Consider the following 22,126-nt stretch of genomic DNA (forward strand, 5'->3'; position numbering starts at 1 on the left):
TTGGTCCCCTCTCTAACCAATCAGCGAAAGGAATACTGACAAGTCACGAGATTAACCAATGAACGCTTACGTCTTTCAAAAGAGAAATGACGTACGTTGCATTGTGAAGCAGAGGAGCTACAAACAAATATCTTTCATGGTTTAAAAAACTGGAAAAGTTAGGTAAGCAACAAACTTTGTATGAACATGGTGTGACCAGGCTTGTCCTATTTGCTGTTGCATTTGTGATATTTTGCCGCCAGCAAGACACCTTTCTTTGAATCCATTGGTGAATGACTTCGGCAGCTAACGGCTAACGTCAGTCGGCCAAAGAGCTAATGAATAACGTAAAGGATGCTAGACTGAGCAGTGTATAAAAGCGTGTAAGAGTTACCACAAGATAGCGTTAATGACACAATCTTGGAAATGCTATATTATCACCATTTTATTATTATTGTTATTATTATTATTACTACAAATGCGTGGTCGTTCCTAGCAGGATGAAGGTGGTCAACCTGAAGCAAGCCATTCTGCAGGCATGGAAGGAGCGTTGGAGTGACTACCAATGGGCTATTAACATCAAGAAAAACTTTCCAAAGGGAGCAACATGGGACTATCTTAACCTTGCAGGTTAACAGAAATAAAACGCATACTATACTAATTATTTGACATTATGCGAAGTATCTTACTGTCGTTCCTCTTATGGCTCTAAATGCTGTTTGTGTATTCCAGAGGCCCTGATGGAGCAGGCAATGATTGGTCCCTCTCCTAACCCCCTTATTTTGTCATACCTCAAATATGCAATAAGTTCCCAGGTAAGTAAAAAAAAAAAAAATGGTGTAACTGAGCAATGTGTCAAACAGTAGTGACATTATTTTGTAAGTTGTGAATGTAACCCCCTCTCTTCCTAGATGGTGTCTTATTCCAGTGTACTAACAGCCATCAGCAAGGTAATGTATACTTGATGAAAATTATGGCAACATGCAATGTACCGTAAGATACAGGAGATTTTAATATCGCATGCCTTTTTTCTCTTAGTTTGAAGATTTTTCTCGAGAGCTGTGTGTCCAGTCACTATTGGAGATAATGGACATGTTCTGTCATCGTCTCAGGTATGTGAAATTATCCATGCCAGTTGTGTATCAACCTCTTAGTTTCATACACTTGCCACACTTAATAACACCCACATCCCAAATTTAACACTGCAGCCAATTGTGATATCCATGTTTTGCATCTTAGATGATATGCACGACACACACTAGAATTATTAGTACATTAGAGAAACAGTTCAAACAAAATCATTCCAAACTACAGAACTAAGCCTGTGTTAGTTGCACAAATGTTAATGGTATAGTTTTATGACATTTTCAGATTAAATCATGTATTACCAAAACACAACAGATGCGTGAAACCTATTTTGACTTCTTTCTTTTTTTTAATAATAATAATAATAATTAATAAGACTAATGTATAATATGCAGTTTGGAATACACTCCAAATATTATCTGCCGTGAGTTGCAGGACTTGGCTTCTAACAGAAAACCTCTAGCCAAGAATCTGTTTTCATTGGTTGCATAATAAACATGTTGAATTGGTTACACAGTTGGAATTCCAATTTCCCTTGTTTTGCCTAGATGTCTAATTAAAACCTGCTGCTCATCCAGAGTACTGCTGTGTTCAGTGGTAGAATAAGAGATTATATAATACCAAGATCAGCCTTCTTCCACCAGTCACTTTTTTACTTAAAACACTAGATGAGCAGTTCAGGTTCTATGGGCACATTTTATGCCTGTTCCATCTCAGGACTCATTAGGACCAAGAGTCCAAACACTTTAGCCTATTCTGTATTTATTTAGTAGAGTTATTAACCTTAAACTAGACTAACTGGTCTTTTAATTTTACTCTGGAAGTTCCCAGGCACTTTGTTGTTTTTTTATAGATTGTTATTACTATTTCTAAAAAGCTATACATTTCTTCTCATTCTTGTTTAATGTTTTAATCAACTGACTCTCATTTCTGACTCTTAAGCTGTCACGGGAAAGCAGAGGAATGCATCGGGCTGTGTCGTGCTCTGCTGGGAGTGGTGGTGTGGCTGATGCAGGGCTGTGCCTGGTACTGTGAGAGGCTGAGAGAACTGGGCCCATCGGCTAGCACAGAGGCCAGTTTGAGAGCCTGCCAGGAGAGGCTTCACAATCTGATGACCAGCACCAAGAACAGAGCCCTGGTCCACATTGCTCGGCTAGAGGAACAAGGTGTTAAGATTGTGTATGTGTGTGTGTTTGTGTGCATGCATGTATGTGCGCTTGTGGGGTTGTGCATCATGCATAAGGGTACAAATGTCAATTTTTGCCACAAATATGATGATGATTCTTTCCCTGCCAAAGCTTTAGAAAAGCAGTCTGTAATCCCAATGTTATTCCTCCACAGGATCATGGAGCAGTGTAGAGCAAGCAATGTTGAAAGTGACAGATGGCCTCAGCAGTGTACCTAACCAGACATTAAGGACTAACCTAGAGGAGAGCTTGTCACTAGTAAAAGGGTAAAGATTCCCATCTCATTCCTAAATAATTAATACACAGAGCTATTTAACTTTGGCATGTCGTTCCTGTAAAGACCATCAAAGTCAACTCTTCACTCTCTCCTCAGTATTCCTGTGATGCTGTCAGTACAATGTGACCCCCCACTCCATGCCTCCTTCCCATCAATCCATGCCTTCATCATGCTGGAAGGGACCATGAATTTGACAGGGGAGACACAGCCGCTTGTGGAGCAGCTGATGATGATCAAGAGAATGCAGGTGAACACAGAAATGAAACGTAAAATAAATTTTCAAGTTAGCAGGTCAAACTGGCAATGAAAGGAAAATGCTTGAAAAGTCTTTTAATGCCTAGAAATTAATTCAGTATGAGGGGTACACAGTGAGGTAGGTTTAATCAAAGTGCTCAGTGTTCTGTGTCCTGATAAAAATGAAAAAGGCACAAGAGTAGTAAAAGTTCTATTTTGTGAGAGAGTCCAGCTTTCTACAGACAGCCATGTGATTTGTCTGTTAACACTGCTCTATTTTTAGGTAAAGTCTGTCTGTAAATTTTCACCTGCCCTTTGTTATGGTAAAAAAATTCACATCATGTTACTAAAACCACTTCCAATAAAACTTTAATGTTCAGTATATACTTGCAGAGTATCAGTGTTACACTTGCCAAATGAAAGGCTGGGCTCCGTTGTTCCATATATTTTACTTTTATTAGCAGCAGTCTTCTCAAATTCTTTGTCGTCCTCAGCAAATTCCTGCTCCTCTTTTTGTCCTGGAGATCTGGAAGGCTTGCTTCACCGGCCTCATTGAGTCACCAGAGGGCACAGAGGAGCTCAAATGGACTGCCTTCACATTCCTCAAGGTAAGATCTATTTCAAAGACGAGGACTGGACTCATCTACAGTTCTCTGCCTTCTCTGACCCTGAGTGTTGATTGTATTTGACTTTAGATTATTGGCAAAAGTCCATATTAAATTGTTGAGAGGAGATTATTTTCTCCACTTTCTCAGTCATGTTTGTTTTGTCAGTATATTGTTTCCACTTAATAATAAAAAGACTTGATTCTATTTTTAGACTGTTGAACTTTAGGTCATCGCTGAAATTTAGTGTGCAAGGTAAAGTAAGGTCAACTGATGCCACTGTCAGAATGACATGTGACCACCAAAGAAAACTCAACCACTCTTAAAGAAATCCATTTCTTGTTTCTTTATCGTAGATCCCACAAGTCTTACTCCGACTAAAGAAGTATCCACAAAGTGACAAAGGACAGGTATGTCTTTTTAATAAATGAACACATCTGACATTAGTTCCAACATAGCAATAAGTGTTGTTTATGTGTTGAAAGCTGGGTTAGGCAGAAATCTAGAAATACATTTTTAAAAAATGCCGGAATTGAAGAAAGCCATCCTTCTGCAGCTCTCCCCTCACAGGCATATGCACACGCTTCATACACACACACAACATGAGCAACACAGCCACAGCAGTGAGCTTTTGGCTCATGGTTAGCAGAAGGCTAAACTATTAGCAACATTCAACATAGCCACTCATCGCCTGCTTTCATGGTAAATCTACTTACACAACCAGCCACTCCAACACACACAGATATTCCAGGAAAATGAAGTTAGCAGTCTGTAACCTGCCCGTGAAAAGTTCGCCCCATCTCTGAAACGCTTCACCAATATTGACACATATCCATCTGAAGCGATATGCACACACATCTGCATTTTTAGCAGAGCCAAAAGGAACACACACACACTCTCTCTGAAAAGACCTGTGATTGGCCAAAGTCTCCTGTCACAGGCTACATTTTCCAAAGCCTGAAAACAGAGCAAAAATGGGGTGCAGACGTCTAGTTTGCTCTCAGGCCACTTGAATTACAGTATGCTGAAAGGTGATTATGGAAGTTTTTCTCTGTTGATGCCAAAAAATGACTGCCTACCTCAGCTTTAAACTGTAATGTTGATCATTCACTGCCACTTTTAAACTTGGCAAACATATTTTCCAGGACTTCATGGAGGACGTAAACATTGCATTTCAGTACTTACTCAAGCTCACTCCACTGCTGGACAAAGCTGATCAGAGATGCAAGTAAGTGCACCAGAATCTTGCTGTCTGTAATCTACAGTAAAACACTTAGAAAGCCATGATGCTTATAATTATTTTTTTTTAATCATTTCGCATGTGCTTCTTTACATAGTTGTGACTGCCTCGGCATGCTCCTACAGGAGTGTAACAAGCTTGGTCTGCTGTCAGATTCAAATACAACCTGCCTCACTTCAAAACGGTACGAGTTCCCATCTCAGAAGGAATACGTATGATACAGAACATTTCAGGAAAATGACTTTATCGAGAATTAAGTGCATCAGAAACCCCTGTTTTCTGTCTTCTTCTTTTTTTTTCTTCTTTTTCTGAACTCTTTCAGTTAATATGATCATGGATGAAATTTTGTTCACCATATTCACACAATATCCCTCATACCACACCCCCTCCCCAACCCCTGCACTCGGCCCCTCTCTCTCTCTCTCTCTCTCTCTCTCTCTCTCTCTCTCTCTCTCTCTCTTTCTCTCTCTCTCTCTCTCTTTCTTCCTCTCTCTCTCTTTCTCTCCTCTACCCCTTCCTGTCCCTCTCCCCTTGCACATTTGATTCAGGACCGAGGACAGGGAGTTCGCCCCAAGGTTAAAGACAGCAGAAAATGCTAACATCCAGCCTAACCCAGGTCTTATCCTGAGAGCTGAGCCCACTGTCACCAATATCCTCAAGGTAGAGCACCACAACCTGATCTCGACTGTGCAGGGGATTCTTAGTGTATTACAGTGTTGATGTGGAGCTGTTAATTGATAGTCATGTTCAGAATGGGTACACAAATGCCTGAAAAGGTTCAGAGAATAGGAACAGAAATTGTATTACATATGTGTGACAGTAAAAGTGAGTGAACCACAACAACTTAGTAATAAAACAAAAAAATGAACAATAAGAATGAAGTGTGTCTTATCTCAGGGTACACGGTGAGAAGAGAATAAAAGTTACATGCTAAGAAAGCTCAAGCAAATCGGGTTCTCAAAGATGAGAGAACTATAGTGAATACACCTTTTGTAAGAAGAACAAGTGAACATATGTCTTTCCTTCTTGTTAAATAGACAGTAGATGCGGACCACTCCAAGTCCCCTGAGGGCCTTCTAGGGGTCCTGGGACACATGTTGTCTGGGAAGAGCCTGGATCTCCTCCTGGCAGCAGCAGCAGCCACTGGAAAACTAAAATCCTTTGCCCGAAAGTTCATTAAGTGAGTGATAACCCATTTACAACCATATTTGTAAGGTTGGCAGGTTATTAATGCCGCTGTGTTTGCCCAGTTGGAAACTCCAGAGAAAATGACTATCAGGGGTATGTTTTATATCTTATGATTTTTTTTATCTTTTGTCCTAGGCTTAATGAGTTTCCCAAGCACATCAGCGGTGAAGGATGTGAGTTCAAAAACAAGAGTGACGTGTTCCAATGTGGGAATTTCTTTGTTCACTGATGTACTGCTTCTTGAATAAGATACCAACACTTAGGATTTTTCCCTCCTCTCTCACTCAGCCAAGTCTGCGTCAGTACGGGCCCTGCTCTTCGACATCTCCTTCCTCATGCTCTGCCATGTGGTGCAGACATACGGTTCAGAGGTTAGTTCATGGCAATTCAAGCTTATCAAAAAAAGAGTATGATGATGATCGAGGGTACAGAATTCTGTGTGGAGCGAAATCAGCCTGCTCTTTGAGTGTAAGGCCACAAGATGTCCAGAGAGGGTTGTGCATTACTGACCTAACATTGTCTGCAGCACCTGCTTGCTGAACAAAATATTGTAGATTGGTTAACTCTGTCATCTGTCTGTTTTGGTTGATTAAGCCTTCAGTGATTCACACGGTGCATGGCTGCCCTGTGTTTCCCATCTCCAGGTGATCCTGTCAGACCCCAGTCCTTCAGGGGAGACGCCCTTCTTTGAAACATGGCTACAGACGTGTATGCCTGAGGAGGGCAAGACTCTGAATCCAGACCACCCTTGCTTCAGACCTGAGCCTGGCAAAGTGGAGAGCCTGGTGACCCTGCTGAACAACTCCTCAGAGATGAAACTAGTGTGAGTTGCGCAATAATCTTGAGTTAAAGAATTTCTTTGTGATAATCACTTAACATACTTTACTTCACTGCTGATCATTTTCCTTTAGAAAAACTGTTTAATAGATTTTTCCAATCAACTGGTTTCTATTAATTTCTAATGACAAATACACACTTAAAATAAAATATTCCCTTAGAACTGCTTACACACCCCTTAAAACTTTTTTGAGCCAGGACATAGTTCATATTAAACATAAACATAAATAATTTGTAATTGCAGCTCTCTCTGGCTTTTGGCAATACAGTATGCCTCAGTCATCCGATAGGTTCCAACCAGTGCATGATAGAACCAGACAGGTGCACTATTCAAATGACTCAACACTTTAAACCTCAGTACCACTATTTGCGTTTTCATTTCAGTTGTTTATGTAGTGGAAATTTCTTACACATGGCAAGTCATGCTCTAAATATGGAAGTTCCTCTGACGTTCTGTTTTGTTGTGACAGTCAGGTGAAATGGCATGAAATTTGCCTCAGCACACCCGCGGCTATCTTGGAAGTTCTGAATGCGTGGGAGAATGGTGTGCTTTCTGTGGAGGCAGTGCAGGTCTGTCCAACTTTTTTTGATTTGTCTTCTTGTCATTGGAACATATTCTTGTAAGACTTCCTGAATGTCAATTGCTTATGTAGAACTAGAAACTACCCTACCCACTACTACCCACTAGGCGTTGCATATCTAAGGATTTTCTTGGCCCTACTTTTGTAGTTTGACTCATTATTCTAGCGAGTGTGACATGCTCTGTGGAAACAGAGTTGCAACAGGAATGACGTCCCAAAGTCCTATAGATGCAGCTGACTTCTCATTTCTTCCCACTTACATTCGAGTTTTTCTATAACGCAATGTGGAAGGATGAAGTTTTAGTCAGCATCCTCCGTCCTTCCTTCCTCTTTTCTTTTTGCATTTTTTTTTGTGCATTTTTTTGCATTTTTTGCCTTTAAATCTGATTAACACTGAGAGAGGGAGAGAGAGAGAGGAGACATGCAGCAAAGGGCCAAGGGTCAGACTCAAACCCATGACTGCTGCAGTTAGGACTAAGCCTTTGTGGTACACGCTCTAACAGTCCTCCCTCTTTTCCCACTGCTGTCAACTCTCTCTGAGTATAGAAGATCACGGACAACATCAAGGGGAAGGTGTGCAGTATGGCCATCTGTGCGGTGGCCTGGCTGGTGGCCCATGTCAGGATGCTGGGGAGGGACGAGCGGGAGAAACCCCAGACTATGATAAGACAACTTGTGACTCCTCTGTATGGGGAGAACACTCTGCAGTTTTACAATGAACGGTATAAACAACTAAAACACACATTTATACTTCACAAGCTAAGCCCGTGATCAGATGCAGATGACAGTATGTTCAACCAGTCTTCTTCACTGTCCATTATTACACAGATTAACAATTACATCCTCTCCCCACACTCTCACCAGTGTGATCATCATGAGCTCCATCATGGAGCACATGTGCGCTGACGTCTTCCAACAAACGGCCGCAACTCTGCGCCCCCCGGTGGAGGGCCAGGAGCCGATTCCCTACCGCAACCTGCTGCCCGCCAAAGAACCCATTCACAAGGCCCTCAGCAAGCAGTTCCAGGCGGTGCTGCGCAAAGGCTGGGTGGACAGCCGGGCCCTTCATCTGTTTGAGAGTCTTCTCAACATGGGAGGAGTTTTCTGGTTCACTAACAATTTGGTCAAGGTAGGAGGACGAAGTACAGTTGCTGATAGCTTGAGGCCCGATAGAGATTTTAAGAATCAACATTCCAAAACATTCAGATTACTGCAATGTAATACAAGATATTATTTGATTGAAAAAATGCTTAAACTTTTAGTTGATTAGTTGCTGTTTAATTTTCTGTCAATCTGCTAATAATTTAATCCACTAATTTGTTCAGCTCTGCTACGTTTTCAACTAGCATTTACTTTATTTTTTGGGTTTTACCATTTGTGCAAATTTTCAAGGGTTTTGCCACATTTTGATATCTGGGATGATTTGGCATAATTTTTTTGTATTATTATTATTATTATTATTATTATTATTATCATAGACAAATTCTTGACTTGTTTGTTTTTAGATACCCTGTAGAGTTCTGCTGTAAGCAAATGTGGTTATGGTTATATGTGTGTGTTTTCTACCAAAAAGCTTTGTATGTTGAACACATTTCTTTCCTGATAAAATATTTAAGTCGATTTGGTTCTTGAATATTTTGAAACCTGCATTGTTTATATCTTCATTAGTTACCCAACAAGCACTTATCTTCTTTCATGTCTTTTGCTCACACATTGGTTGATTTCTTCATCACATCATAACCACCAACTGTCGATCAGTGGAATAGCATTAAACCATTCACGTGAGATGCACAAAGATAGGTGCTCATCAAAAACTCTGTCACACCACTAGTGGTCTCAAACTCCATTTGGTGCCTTTTTTAAGATGATGAAAACTCACTCTTATGAGATGAAAGGCGCAAAGGGACCTTAAATTGAGTATTATTGAGGTGTGTAATTGGAGCACTGCATGTTATTTCAGGAGCTGCTGAAGGAGACTCGACAGGAATGGGCCAATCGGGTGGTGGAGTTACTCTACAGCATCTTCTGTCTGGACACCCAGCAGATCACCCTCACCCTGCTGGGTACCATCCTGCCCAACCTGCTCACAGACTCCGCCCACTGGCACAGCCTGGCAGACCCACCTGGAAAAGCACTGGCCAAGTAAGAGAAGCTCAATACTTTGATGTTGGCAGTGGTTTTGTTGTGTTTATTTTGGGATCTGGTGTTAACTTTCCTGTTCGGATGACTCCTCAGGCTGTCCGTGTGGTGTGCACTCAGCTCTTACTCCTCTCACCACAAAGGCTCGTTCTCAGCTCGTCAACGCAAAAGGCAGCGAGAAGATATTGAGGTAAAACTGTGAGAAAGGCAACTTATTGTTTTAGAAGCAAGTATTATTTTAATGATCTCTAATACACTGTTGTCTAAAATAATACATTATTATCTACAGGACTACAACAGCCTCTTTCCCTTGGATGACACTCAACCTTCTAAACTCATGCGCCTGCTGAGCTCCAATGAGGATGAACCTGTAGCCCTTTCCAGTCCAGGTCAGTCTAGTAATGTCTGCTTTTTAATACACAGTTGTATTGTAAAAACCTGCAGATGTTCAGTTGTAAGTGTTTCGGTATGAGCTGGGGATTATGAAAATGCCAGATGGTTTTCAAAAGGAAATGGACCAGCAAGTTGCTTCTTGTAAGCATTTTCAGCTAAATCAGAAAAGAATAAACCCTAATTATCTGTTGAGCATCTTGCCCCGTCAGCACGTTTCAACTTGAGTACTGCAGTCTATTGGTTTCCATTTACTCTTTCGTCATCACCATTGAGCTATTGAAATTTCCACTTCAGTTTTAGCTACAGCTACATAGAGAAATCCCCCACAGAGGGCGTCAAAATGTGTGTTGTATGACCTGGGGAAAAAATGTATTAGCTACTTTGCTTTGCGTCATTAAAATTGAAACTACCATGGGGGCGTCGTGTGGCGTAGTGGTCTAAGCCGTCGCCCCATGTATAGAGGCTACAGTCCTCGCTGCAGTTGGCCCCGGCTCGAGTCCCGCATCGGACGGCCTTTGCTACATGTCATTCCCCCTCTCTGCCTCCCAATCTTCTGTCTCTCTCTACTACACTATCAAATAAAGGCATAAAAAGCCCCCAAAAAAATATGCTAAAAAAGTTTTTTTTCCACGCAAAGTCAATCAGCCTGACTTTTTCGATTTAAAAGACCAGTGATTTAGAAACTGTCTTGTCATGATTTCAATTTATAGTTGTTAAAATAATAATAAAACGAAGAAAATTACTCTGAAAATGTGGCTTTTGTTTTGAGTATCTACCCTACATCTTGCTGAAATGTGTTTAACGAGGTTATTTTAGGAACAGTGGAAGATTATGTAAAAGTGGAAGGAAGCCTTCTAGACTTTCACATGATTACATTTGTCAACCACCAGCACAATATGGATAACTTCAACTTCCCTGTTGAATTTTTGTTTGTTTTGTGTATGTTTTTTTTTCATCAAATGATCACATACAATGAAAACAAAACTTGTGAAGTCTTCAGCTGTTTTTCATGTCACGTTCTATCATAGGCGACAGATCTATGAGCAGTTCCCTCTCGGCCTCCCAGCTCCACACCGTCAACATGAGGGACCCTCTGAACCGAGTCCTGGGTGAGAACTTTGTCCATGTTATATGTCCACACGCATGCACAGAGAAAGGAACCCTCACGTGTCTACTCTGTATGTCTCTGCTACCACCATCTTGAGAATAAAGAAGGCATGGATTGTTGTGGTGGCCGAATGATTTCAGCGCATGCCACATAACTGTAACATCCATGGTTCGATTCCGGCAGTGGTCCTTTGTTGTATGTCATAGCCTCCCATGCTTTCCTATCTTCCCATCCTCCATGAAGACTATCAAATAAAGGCAGAAATGCCAAAAAAATAATCTTTAAAACAACAACAAAAAAAAGGATAAATAAGTTACAAGTGGGAAATTAAAAGAAAAGCTTGACTAAATGTGTGAGTGAACATAATGAATGCAGATGCCTCCCTTTGTGACACAAGGGGTCAATGAATTAATTAATTTAATTCTGCAAAATTCTGCATGGCCATCAAACATGAAAATAATGTTTTATTTTATTTGAATGGAATTGATCAAAGAGGTCATTAATCAGAAAGTTCACAAATTTCTGACCCACATTTTTACTGTGCTGTTTCACTCTGACAATTCTGCAGAAACTACAGTTGTGAAACTATGATTGCTTGATATTATGCGTCAGGCTTTCCATGAGTTAGCATTTTTCTTTGCCAAATGAAACTTAGATAAAATTAGTTTTGGGTAATATTTAATTAAATAGAGAAAAAAATACAGAAAGATGGTTCTTCTAGATTCTAGCTACAAATCTTGGCGGTAACTGCCCATCACCTCAGGAAAATGACATGAACCAAATAAAACGTGTGTAATTCCTTCAACCATGACAATGCATAAAACCTGTTCTCTTCTCCCCAGCCAACCTCTTCCTCCTCATTTCCTCCATCGTGGGCTCCAAGATGGCTGGACCTCATACCCAGTTTGTACAGAGTTTTATGGAGGAGTGCGTTGAGTGCCTGGAGCAGGGGAGTCGTGGGAGCATCCTGCAGTTCATGCCCTTTACAATGGTGAGTTATGAGCTGGGGGAAGAAGAAACTGGGAGGGGAGGCCAGAGGAGTGATAAGGAGAGAGAGGAGTGGCTGTTTCATCAGACATTACTGGAAAGGGTTGGGATGTCCTCCTCCTTAAGTTCAAGTGTTTGTTCTGCAGGTTGAAAGGATTTGTGGGAGCCTTTGATCATAGTTAAATAGTGTCTCTGCAAACAACTAAGATACCCCAAAAACTAGATCAAGGGTGAAAACTTGACCTCTAATGAAGCCAGACTAGATTTCGTCATGTCTTGAGCAACAGTCAGTGTTTCCTCAGCCACTCTAAAGCTGGAAACTAATGGTTACTGCTCTTTTTGTGCATCCAGGTTTCTGAGCTGGTGAAGCTGCCTGCTCTGGCCAAACCTAAAGTTGTCCTGGCCATCACTGACCTGACTCTGCCGCTGGGGAGGAGAGTAGCTGCCAAAGCCATATCTGCCTTGTAAACTGTAGGTTTAAATTTATACCAGTACCAAATTAAAATCAAGTTGGCCCAGTACTGTCTCAGTGGGTAAAGTACAGCAGAAAGGTAAATATACAACTTAATATTTAGTTGTTCTATACCTGCCAGGATCATCCTTATGAAGGGACTCTCTTTGTTGGAAAATAACATGTCTTTAGCCATGTATCTGTAAACACTGTTTTTCTACAGTTTTTTTATGTTCCTTTTCACACTTGAAGAAATGTGTAAATAAGATTTAGACTAAAAACACAGAATCGAGTTTGTTGTGTCTGTTTCTACTTGCCAGTATTTACTCACTCAAAGTGAGTTTCATTTGTTGTGTGATTATTTATCAGATCATATTAAGATTACATCACCTTTAGAGATTACAGTAACATGAGACCTGACCACTGTGATCACAAACCAGTCAGTTGATTGGTCACATGCTAGGGAGGTTATCACATGACACGACGTAAAAGGGAGTGACTGACAAAAGCTCATGGTCTTCAGACACTCACTGAGCACTTGCAACACTTCCTCAAGGAAATCAGTCTGGCTGGCAGTGTGGCAAAATTAATGACACAGAAGTATCTATTTCACTTTTAGTTGCACTTCCCTATTACAATATTGTCTTAACTGGAATTTTAAGTCTAATTTCATTCATGAGACGGTATGCATCAGCATGACCCAGTGCCTCGTGTCAGTAAGGATAGTCATTGACAATAAGGAACAATCCCTCTTCACAATGTTTGTTTTTTTTATTGAAAGATCAGAAAATAAAACAATTTTTAAAATAAGTTTCATCCAAAAAATAATTAGTTACATGTAAAAATGTTTACAGAAAATATGATCACTTCATAAAATCCCCTAAATTAAGTTTTGATAGTTGATAAAGTTCATAAATGTCTCTAAACTTGCTGATTTCTTATACATTACTGTTATTAAACTCTGCTGTGTAGAGCAATTGTAAATATCGTTTTTAGACTATTGAATAACTTCTGATTTTGTATGAGAGTTGAGAATTTCATTTTCAGTTATTGTAATGTGTATGTAATGTAAACAGGTAAAGTACTTTCAGTAGAAGCCAGCAGGCCTGAGTTAAAACAGAAGTTGCCTCAGCTGTCAACAAAAAGACTGATGAATACAAAGCTTTGTTATCAAAAATAAATTTCCTAAATAAATATTAAATATTCAAATTTAATAGATAAATAAATAAATAAATGAAAATATAATAAATAATGTCTTAACTGATAAATATTAAATGCCATGATAAAAAATGGCAGGATATGGTAAGTTTTGGACATAAGCCAAAATTAGTTAATTAGAGTATGGCATCTATTAGTCAGCTTTCTGTCTCCTCTTCATTGCTCTGGTCCAGACTCCTGAGGCAGCGGACTGTGTCCTGCCCAAAGGCCTGGAGCTGGACCAGAGTCAGGTGTGCTGCCACCTGCACGTCATATTCCCCTAGTAGACGTAAAGCCATAGGGGTTGGGGTGGGCTGCACCACAGCCTCTTTCTGGACCATTTTCAGCATCTGCAACAAATGGGAAAAGGCATCACAAAGGTGCTAAAAGTGCAAAATGTTTGTCAGGACAATCAGTGATTGGGAGACATTCTCCTACCTTATTGATCTGAATGGTGAGGTCTCTGATGTCAGCCATTAGATCAGTCACTTTGTTTCTGTTTTCCAGCCGTTCAGATACAGAGCTCAGTAAGGCACGGTGCAGCTGAAGACCCTCAGACATCTGTGTCAAACTGGTTTGCTAATAGATAAAAAAATAAATAAATGAGACATGTCCCTTTTTTTTTTATTTTAACCGACATTACATTCAAATACGCTGAAGATGCTTACCAGAGAGACGTTTTCTGACACAACTCTGAGTACAGGAGCAGAGGGGATGCCGATCCTGAATGCCATTAACTCAAACATTGCATTTTCTGAGGAATTCAGTTTTAGAGTCTGCAGCAGAGAGATAACACAAAGATGTTACGGATAGATTACAGCTTGAAGTGCATTTGAAAAGTTCTAAATCCATCATGAAAAACCTGGTGGCAGAAGTCCTCAGATTCTTTACTTAAGTGTAAGTACTAATACCACCATGTAAAGAAACTCCATCACAAGTAAAGGTTAAAGTCTTCACTATGGAGAATGTTCCTTGTCAGTGATATATTATTATGTTCTATAATCGTCTATGATGATGCAGCATATTTCATCATTAAAGGTTTTGTATGTCTCATTTGTAACTTAATGTTAAATGAATGCAATGTAGTACACAGGTATAATGAGGCATTAAATGGACACACTCCAGTGATGAACGAGTATCCAAAATTGTACTGAAGCACATGACGTAGGGTATATGGGTAATAAGTACATAAAGGCAATTTTCGACCACAGTGGAAAAAAAGCATACAGGCATGCAAAGATTGATTGAAAATCCACAGACGTAAGAGATTAATGCTGGACCCTTTAAGCAGTCCACTGGTCCCGCACAGCAGCTCCAAGAAGCACTGCGACTACTGCGGCTGCCGAACGATAATAATCACGTTTGTGTCTAACTTTTCGAATATGCAAAGTGACTGACTGCTGCACAGCTAATAAACGGACGCATTTCAGACCGCACTCATAAAACAGCCTTTCGGAAAACCTGTTAACGGAGGCATAACAGGCGCAGTAATGCAGAAGCCGTTTTATGGGCTCATTCACAGCAGTCGCAGACCTGCAGTTTAACCGCGCAGCAGCCTTGAAGCTCTGCCTGAAGCACGTTTCATCAACAACAAACAATTAACATCAACACCAGCACACATCTGCTGTATCTCACCTCTGTGTGAATGCACGATTTGTGCGTGTCCGGAATGGAGAGCAGGATCTTCTCTACTAAGCCGCGGCTCCTCTGTACCATCTCCTGGAATTGCGGATCCTCAACAAGTGCGCTCCCCTCCGGCAGAGGTGCGCTGCGAGCAACGGTGGCCATGTAGGAGGAAATGGCGATAACTGCAAGGGGAGAAAAATCAAAACGTTAGCGCCGTGGCATCTAAACAGTCCCCCGGTACAATGCGTGTGTGTGCGTTTGAGAGAGAGAGAGAGAGAGGCAGAGGACAGGCAGAACAAAGCCTAGCTCTCTCCTCAGCTGATCCCCTGTGCTGCAGCATTGGACATGCCCCCCTTCAGGCTAGATAACTGCATGAGTTGAGAATAGTCACTGTAATGTGAAACCTAAAAGTAACTGCTGTAGTTAAACATAGCATGTATGACACTTTGAGCTGATGTAAAAAAATGAAAAAAAAGATTTAAACTTGTAATCTATTCTTTAAAATAGCTTCCTGATGATTTAAAATACCATCAACACCACCTCCGTATTTTCTTGAAGCTTCTTCCTCTTAGTCTGTGCTGTCTCTGAGGAGTCTCTGGAGTTCAACAGCCAAAGGGAAGAAAGCAGCATTTTACAAGCATTACCTCACTACTCACCAATCATGAGGTTCATGGCTCAGTTGGTGAATGTCTTAAAGTCTTGACCTCAAGTGAGCACCATTCATGATTTATAGTTCACTTAAAGTCATATATATACATAGCACCAAGTTGTAGAGGGATTTCCCATCATTTGTTCATGTGAATTAGTCTCATTATGAGTGACAGGATATTTCCATGAAAAATCACACATTTAAATTGAAAGGCCTTTTTTTTTTTTTTTTTTTTTTTTTTTTTTTTTTTTTTTTTTTTTTTAAGACATCCAATTTATTTGGATCTAAATTGTTAAACCAATAAAGAGGACATATTGAGTTTGATCCAGGCATGATATTGGATTTGGATTTGTTCATTAATTTAACAGTTTGGGTCAATGTAGTAATAAATAACAAATCAAAGACTCCTTATTAAAAATTTATTTAAAAAAAATTCAAATAAAAAAAAATTAAATGAGTGAAAAGAAAAATATATCAGCAGAATAAAATTACAAAAAAATGAATAAAAATGGTAAAAGTAGATTAGAGAGGACGTAACTGTCTAGTTTTACTTTGCAATACAATCTTCAGCGTAAGCCTCCAGAATAACACAATTCAAGAATTCATTTTGGGAACTGAAATTGTTTAATTACTGATATTTATGTTGATGTAATTCAGCTAGAAGTTCAAGAATGAGTCGCTCCAAATCATATACAAAGAGAGCAAGAGGAACAGGCGTTTCCTTTGCCTGCAGTTACACGAAATTGAAAGTATTTAAGTGTTTAATGGAAATCCTTTCTTTTTTTGTGGCAATCCAGGTTTTTTTAGGGAGGAAACTTTTCTCATCTTATGATCTCTGTGGTCATCCTGAGTGATTTGGGGCCATCATGAGTTGCTTCTGTGCTGAATGTCTTGTGGTTTTTAAATTTTTTTGTCAATAGATAAGAAAATTTGACACATATAGAACAGAAATATTTGTGATAAATAATGAAATGGGAGAGCAGACGATTCCCTGGGATGCAGTCAGTTACACACAGCTGTGTTGCCCTGGACTATTATGACATTTAGATTGATTTTCCAATTGGTGCTGCTGTTGCAGCAATTAGAAAGATCCAAAGTGTGTCTTATCTGGAGTGTCCTGGTCTACACAGGTTGATTCAGGGTTGGTGTGTTCATCAGACTTTACAGGTACATTGCCTCAATGCTTTGCAGATACAAGAGTGCCACCTGGTGGAATTCCTGTATGTATGACTTACAGAATAAACCACAGCTGTGTGGTTTCACTCTGAAGGGAGCTGCTTTCATTTCATTCACAAAATCTCAAAGTTGAAAGTTTTCAGTTGGGTTTTTCGGTAAATTTTTTAATGCCATAAAGGAATAGTTTGACATCATGGGAAATAAATTCACTTTCTTACCTAGACTCCAGCAAGTAGATTGATACCACTGATGCCAGTCCGTTAGATCCTCATTTCAAAAGTGAAGCTCCAAACATATACCATTATGTAATCACCTCATAGGTCAATCATGTGCCTCCATTGTAGCAGATCGGTTTGCTTCATGCTCTGACGCGAGGCCCCTTGATCAGTCAGTGTAGCTATGTTACATCTGGCCATGCTTGATAGGCTGTGAAGTGAAGCTGTCAAATCTGATCCCTGAAATCCACACTGGTCTGATCTCCAATCAGTCCTGCACATGAAAGGAGGGCATTATTCAATGCTGAGGCCTCGCTCTACGGCCCCGTCAATGACCCAGTTGGACACCAACCACATGGTTTATTTGATGTAGCCTACTGTATAACACAGTGTCACCTTTGTATCTGCTTGCTACAATGCTGTCATTGCAGCAAGTGAAAAGGTCCATGGTGCATGAATAGATTTAATTCGATGTAGGCTATCTGTAGCTGGGGAAAGCCTTTCGGTATTAACAGGAATTTAAAGTAGGGTATTTAGGTTTAAGATGGAAGGAAAGGAGAGAACCTACAATGAAAACAGAAAGAGGTTTTCCCATCCAGCACTCACCTCTTAATTCTCTCATTTACTGAGGAAGCCATTAAAGGACCTGGAGTTAGAGAGTCCAAAGATGGAGATAAAATATTTAACATGTTAAACAAAGGAAATAGGTTCTAGGGTTAATCCTGGATTTTGGGAAAACTTAAAAATGGTACATTTGCCTTGTAAAATACTACATGTGTTCTCACTTGACAAATGCTGGATTCTCCCGACAGATTTCCACCAGATCGTATATCACAAACTGCGAGTTTTCCCCAATTTTGCAAAATCTGGGAAGTTTGACATAACACAGATTTTTGTTCTTGGGTTTCAGATCCAAGAACATAATGTCGTGTTTACGTGGTGAGACTGATACCGGTAATCCACCAGTTTAAACCTCTTTTGAAACCAGGTTTTAACGGCAGATTGTGTCATGAGATTTCACATGGAGTTAGAGTGCGATGCTCGGCTGTTCTGTCTCACAGGAAATTATGGAACTAAGGAATTAGGAAATGTGTTTTAGCTGGAATGCACTGGGCCTAGTCAGAAGCATCTGTGTTGAAACCGGGTGAAATGAAATGAGGACTATGTTCTTCCTCAGAGGAAGGAGGTTTGGACAGGAATGGGCATTTCTCAGGAAATTATTTCACAACAAAATGATGATGACATGACCTTTCGTTCCCAAAAATCTGACTCAGATATACAAAACACTTTTATCAGCTTAATTTAACTTATCCGTACAAATTCTGTATTTCCTTCTTTTGAGGGTGATTTACACCAGAGCAGAAATTTAACAGGAAACCAACCACGCATTCTTTGTGTTTCCAGTTGGCCTTTATAGATATCACAAAAAATAATACATCTGAGAAGATATCCAGAAAGAATATTGAGCTACCCTGAATTTATCTGAATTTATATCAGACTAATTAGAAGGTTACATCTCTGAATGTAGAGTGAAAAAATGTAGAATAAAATAACAAAAAAAAAACCTGCATCCATATGGCAGTTTTGAACATAAATATCCAAGTACTAGACACATATACAATTTATACAGACATACTGTATATAATATATAACACTAAATCACATTAATAGACTATTCACCTCCTGTACAATTGCACTATTATAATACCCATTTACAGTGTAATAGCTAGTAATAGTACAAGTGTTTGACATCTTGACCTGATATCATAGGATGCCACATATTGTATTATGATACCAATATAAGGGCAGATGTAATCTCATCCTTCTCCTCTGCTCCTTCTTCACATTCACTAAATGTACTGTTGTGTGGATCAGCATGCTCACCCAGGGTTGGATCACCAACGCGGCAAAGTGGGCAACTTCCCGGGGGCCCCACATTGTCAGAGGCCCGAAAGGCCTCAGATTGTTGGTGTGGCAATTACTTACTGGTAATTTGCCTATTTGCAATTTTGTTATATCAGCAAAACTGAAATGGTAAGCGCACTTGGCAATGGTAAGGGGTTTCTGCATTGTCACCTAATTTTATCTAATAATATCTAATAATGTTTAATACCTCTGATACTTTACCACCACTGTGTTTTTGTGTTTTGTATCAAATGTACATTTCTTACATGTACAAAAGCTAATGTTAATGTGAAAACGTGAAAGGTAAAGACATTTATTTTACTCACACTTACACACTTACCACAACAGAGGGAGCTGTGTAACACAAATTGAGTGTGGGATCTTGACACAGTCTCTTCTCCTCAGACAGCAGTGACTCTCTGTCTTTCGTCTCTGGATCAGCCCCTGGGGGACACCAACAAAAAAAAAAATAGACCATCTCAGAATATTGATACTCACCCAGAGGAAGTCCTCGTCACTTTCCGCAGATGCAGCATCTCTGGTGTTTTTAGGCTAAAGGAGGAAATTGACAGGCGCCCACACGGGCCCTTGCTGGGAGACCCCATGTGATCTCAGAGCTTGGAAACATTTTCACCTGCAACCCAATCCCAAACAGGGCTGCGCTCTGTGGGATTGGATGCGTCACCTTATCCCCCACTTTGTGTCCCATTACCCAGCAGTTGTAATGCTCACACCAGTGTAACGTGTCTAAGGTAGCAGGCGGGGCAAGCTGATCTGGCCTGAAATTTAAATTAACCTCAGCGACATCTATGTGTGCCGGGGAACAGAGGTGTTACATTACCAGTACCCTCACTCCCGGCATGCACACACACCTGTCGTACATACAGGTGAACAAAAGAATGTGCGCACTCACATACATTAGCTGAGAGACACACACACACACACACACACACACGAACGTCTGTTACTGGCTTTATGTTTATCGCCTCAAGTGGTGAGGCTTCCTTAACAGTGACTGATTTCAAAGCCACCGTGAGACTCTGTTATCAGGGAGCTGTGTATGTGTATATGTGTGTGTGTATTTGTATGTGTGTGTGTGTGTGTGTGTGGTAGGAAATGTCAGAGAGAGAGGCTTACCATCTATTTTTCAGTACTGTTGAACCTCCTGCTCGTCACAGGAGGCTGTACCAGGGCTTCCTTAAGATTAACTCTGTCAAGATCAATATCATTGTTTTCTGTAAAACAAACTCACTCCGTTAATAGAAACTATGGAGCAGGAAAACTTAAGCTAACTGCTCCAGCTACCTATTTACCGTATAGACCTGAGAGTAGTGTTCATTTTCTCATTTAACCCTCAGCACGAATGTGAATAAGCGTATATATATATATATCCCAAAATGCCGAATCTATTCCTTCAAAGACTAAGTGCTGCCTTTGGGAAAGAGGCAGTTTGAGGATGAGGTGGAACTGACTTTGGCTGACACTGTGAGTCCTCTGGACCCTCACTGAGCAGCCAAAGGGCATCTGGAGAGTGCTTTACCCGGGCGAGGGTAAGTCAGGCAGCAGAGAGGAGGGCAGCTGATCCCCTGTGGCATTCTCCCTTAATTTCTCCTCAAGAAGTGGGTCATACAAGATGATGGGTCTTTCTGCTCAAGTGTTTTTCATGGCCATCATTAATCATTTATTGGTCTTGCTCTGCTCTAGAGGCATTTGTGTGTCTGACAGAGGGAAATCCTTGTTGACAAACCATTTGCCACATCTTAAACATCAAAATTTCATTATTGAAGGCTGCACTGGGTTATTCTTACCTTGGAGCACAGCTTAGACTGTAGTCTGGTGTGGATTGAATTACGTCTCCACTCAAATACATTTCCCTTTTTCTTTGTATCGATGATTTCCTCAGAAAAGACATAAATTCATCTTGATCTTTGCCATTGTCTGGTGAAATAGGAGATTCACATCTATGGCAGCTCTTTTAAATGGACCAACAGGTCATGGCCCCATAAATGTCATTTGGAAAACTCATGGGAGTGACTGCATCAGACAATATGTCTCCAAAAAGCGCCTCAGGCGCTTATTAAAGACATGAGAGGGAATGAAAAGCGCAGAGACAGAGGTTCTCTCTAGATAACCGAGTATGATCATGAAGGTTCCCTTAATTACTCTGCGTGAAGAGGTGACAGTAATGAATGTTTGCTGAAGGGCTTTTCCTACCAGAATATGAACAAATTGTCCCTGTTTTGATTAGAAGTCTCTCTCCCTCTCTCTTTTTATGTCGTGTCAATTGAACTGCAGTAAGCTCTAATTACCTGCTACTCAAATCAAATTTTTCGGACAATTAGATGATATTGCGTACTGGGTTACTGGCTTGTGACTAAAGATTAGCATATCAATATTAGCATTATGCTAAGGAGTAATTCCAGAGCTGCAGTGTGTTGCCGGTATCAGGAATTGAATGCAATACCAATATTGAATACAATACCTTTGCAACGTTTACCTCCATCAGGTAGATAACAGGACTCTTCAAATCCTCTATCACCCTTGGGTGACAATGAGTTTTGGACTGTTTCCTCTTCACAAAGCTACAGGTTTCTATGGCGCTGCATTTGACACTTTAACTTTTAATGGGATGACATGGACACATCAAACTGGCAAATTAAAAGTAAAGGGTAGTCTCTTTACGTGCAGTGTAGAGTACTGATGAGTTACATAAATCATTCAGGGCTGCGACTGGTTATGAAGGTGAGCTATAGCCACAGGTTTCCTGTCAAATAGTCTTAACATACAGAGGCAGTTTGGAGGTCTGTTGTTCTCATCAGTATGGAGCTCTGGTACAGTAGCTACTATCAAACACCTCACAGAATAACTAATAAGTCCTTTGATGCATCAGCACAATGAGCTGAATATGCATTTGCCAAAAAGTGGAGTGATCCAAATTCTAAATACTGTAGATATGTTATTTTTTTTTCTTTTCTGTGATACAGTTGAGTGAGTTCAGTGAGAAAAAAAACTCAAAACAACAATTTAAATGGAAAACGTAATTTTACTTGTTATATACTGGTGGAT

At 40.3% G+C, this 22,126-nt stretch overlaps 2 protein-coding genes across 6 annotated transcripts; one reads left to right on the forward strand and one right to left on the reverse strand.

Moving 5' to 3' along the window:
- The first annotated feature begins 84 nt into the window (after positions 1-84).
- med24 (mediator complex subunit 24) lies at positions 85-12,585 on the forward strand. Of its 2 annotated transcripts, none has more exons than XM_022743032.1 (26): positions 85-162; positions 476-609; positions 712-794; positions 891-929; positions 1,018-1,091; positions 2,008-2,231; positions 2,407-2,518; positions 2,626-2,776; positions 3,258-3,371; positions 3,725-3,778; positions 4,514-4,596; positions 4,706-4,792; positions 5,169-5,268; positions 5,646-5,788; positions 5,932-5,969; positions 6,085-6,167; positions 6,441-6,619; positions 7,104-7,203; positions 7,761-7,936; positions 8,079-8,343; positions 9,175-9,356; positions 9,450-9,543; positions 9,643-9,742; positions 10,775-10,855; positions 11,697-11,845; positions 12,193-12,585. In XM_022743032.1, the coding sequence occupies exons 2-26, from the start codon at positions 480-482 to the stop codon at positions 12,307-12,309; spliced, it is 2,958 nt and encodes a 985-aa protein (XP_022598753.1). In that variant the 5' UTR covers positions 85-162; positions 476-479; the 3' UTR covers positions 12,310-12,585. The 2 variants fall into 2 exon arrangements, with proteins under 2 accessions (XP_022598753.1, XP_022598755.1); XM_022743034.1 differs by having other exon boundaries at positions 479-609.
- A 101-nt stretch (positions 12,586-12,686) lies between these two features.
- LOC111220080 lies at positions 12,687-15,829 on the reverse strand. Of its 4 annotated transcripts, none has more exons than XM_022743035.1 (5): positions 15,772-15,829; positions 15,125-15,297; positions 14,158-14,265; positions 13,928-14,068; positions 12,687-13,839 (listed from the first exon to the last, which is right to left on the reverse strand). In XM_022743035.1, exons 1-5 carry the CDS (start codon positions 15,785-15,787, stop codon positions 13,648-13,650), a joined length of 630 nt encoding a protein of 209 aa, XP_022598756.1. In that variant the 5' UTR covers positions 15,788-15,829; the 3' UTR covers positions 12,687-13,647. The 4 variants fall into 4 exon arrangements, with proteins under 4 accessions (XP_022598756.1, XP_022598758.1, XP_022598757.1 ...); XM_022743037.1 differs by lacking the exon at positions 15,772-15,829 and adding an exon at positions 15,656-15,744; XM_022743036.1 differs by lacking the exon at positions 15,772-15,829 and adding an exon at positions 15,644-15,734.
- Between the last annotated feature and the right edge of the window lie 6,297 nt (positions 15,830-22,126).

The sequence above is a fragment of the Seriola dumerili genome, unplaced genomic scaffold, assembly GCF_002260705.1.
Source record: "Seriola dumerili isolate Sdu_G_001 unplaced genomic scaffold, Sdu_1.0 BDQW01000068.1, whole genome shotgun sequence".
Classification (NCBI taxonomy): domain Eukaryota; kingdom Metazoa; phylum Chordata; class Actinopteri; order Carangiformes; family Carangidae; genus Seriola; species Seriola dumerili.

What these genes read in the sequence shown, in the direction of transcription:
- LOC111220080 (XM_022743035.1), bottom strand. An exon ending in AATCGTGCATTCACACAGAG is followed by an intron (nt 14,266 to 15,124) that starts GTGAGATACAGC and finishes TCTCTGCTGCAG; the next exon opens with ACTCTAAAACTGAATTCCTC. An exon ending in TGTCAGAAAACGTCTCTCTG is followed by an intron (nt 14,069 to 14,157) that starts GTAAGCATCTTC and finishes TTTATCTATTAG; the next exon opens with CAAACCAGTTTGACACAGAT.
- med24 (XM_022743032.1), top strand. Translation starts at nt 480, where the DNA reads ATGAAGGTGGTCAACCTGAAGCAAGCCATTCTGCAGGCATGGAAGGAG. An exon ending in CACAAAGTGACAAAGGACAG is followed by an intron (nt 3,779 to 4,513) that starts GTATGTCTTTTT and finishes CATATTTTCCAG; the next exon opens with GACTTCATGGAGGACGTAAA. An exon ending in TTTCTGTGGAGGCAGTGCAG is followed by an intron (nt 7,204 to 7,760) that starts GTCTGTCCAACT and finishes CTCTGAGTATAG; the next exon opens with AAGATCACGGACAACATCAA.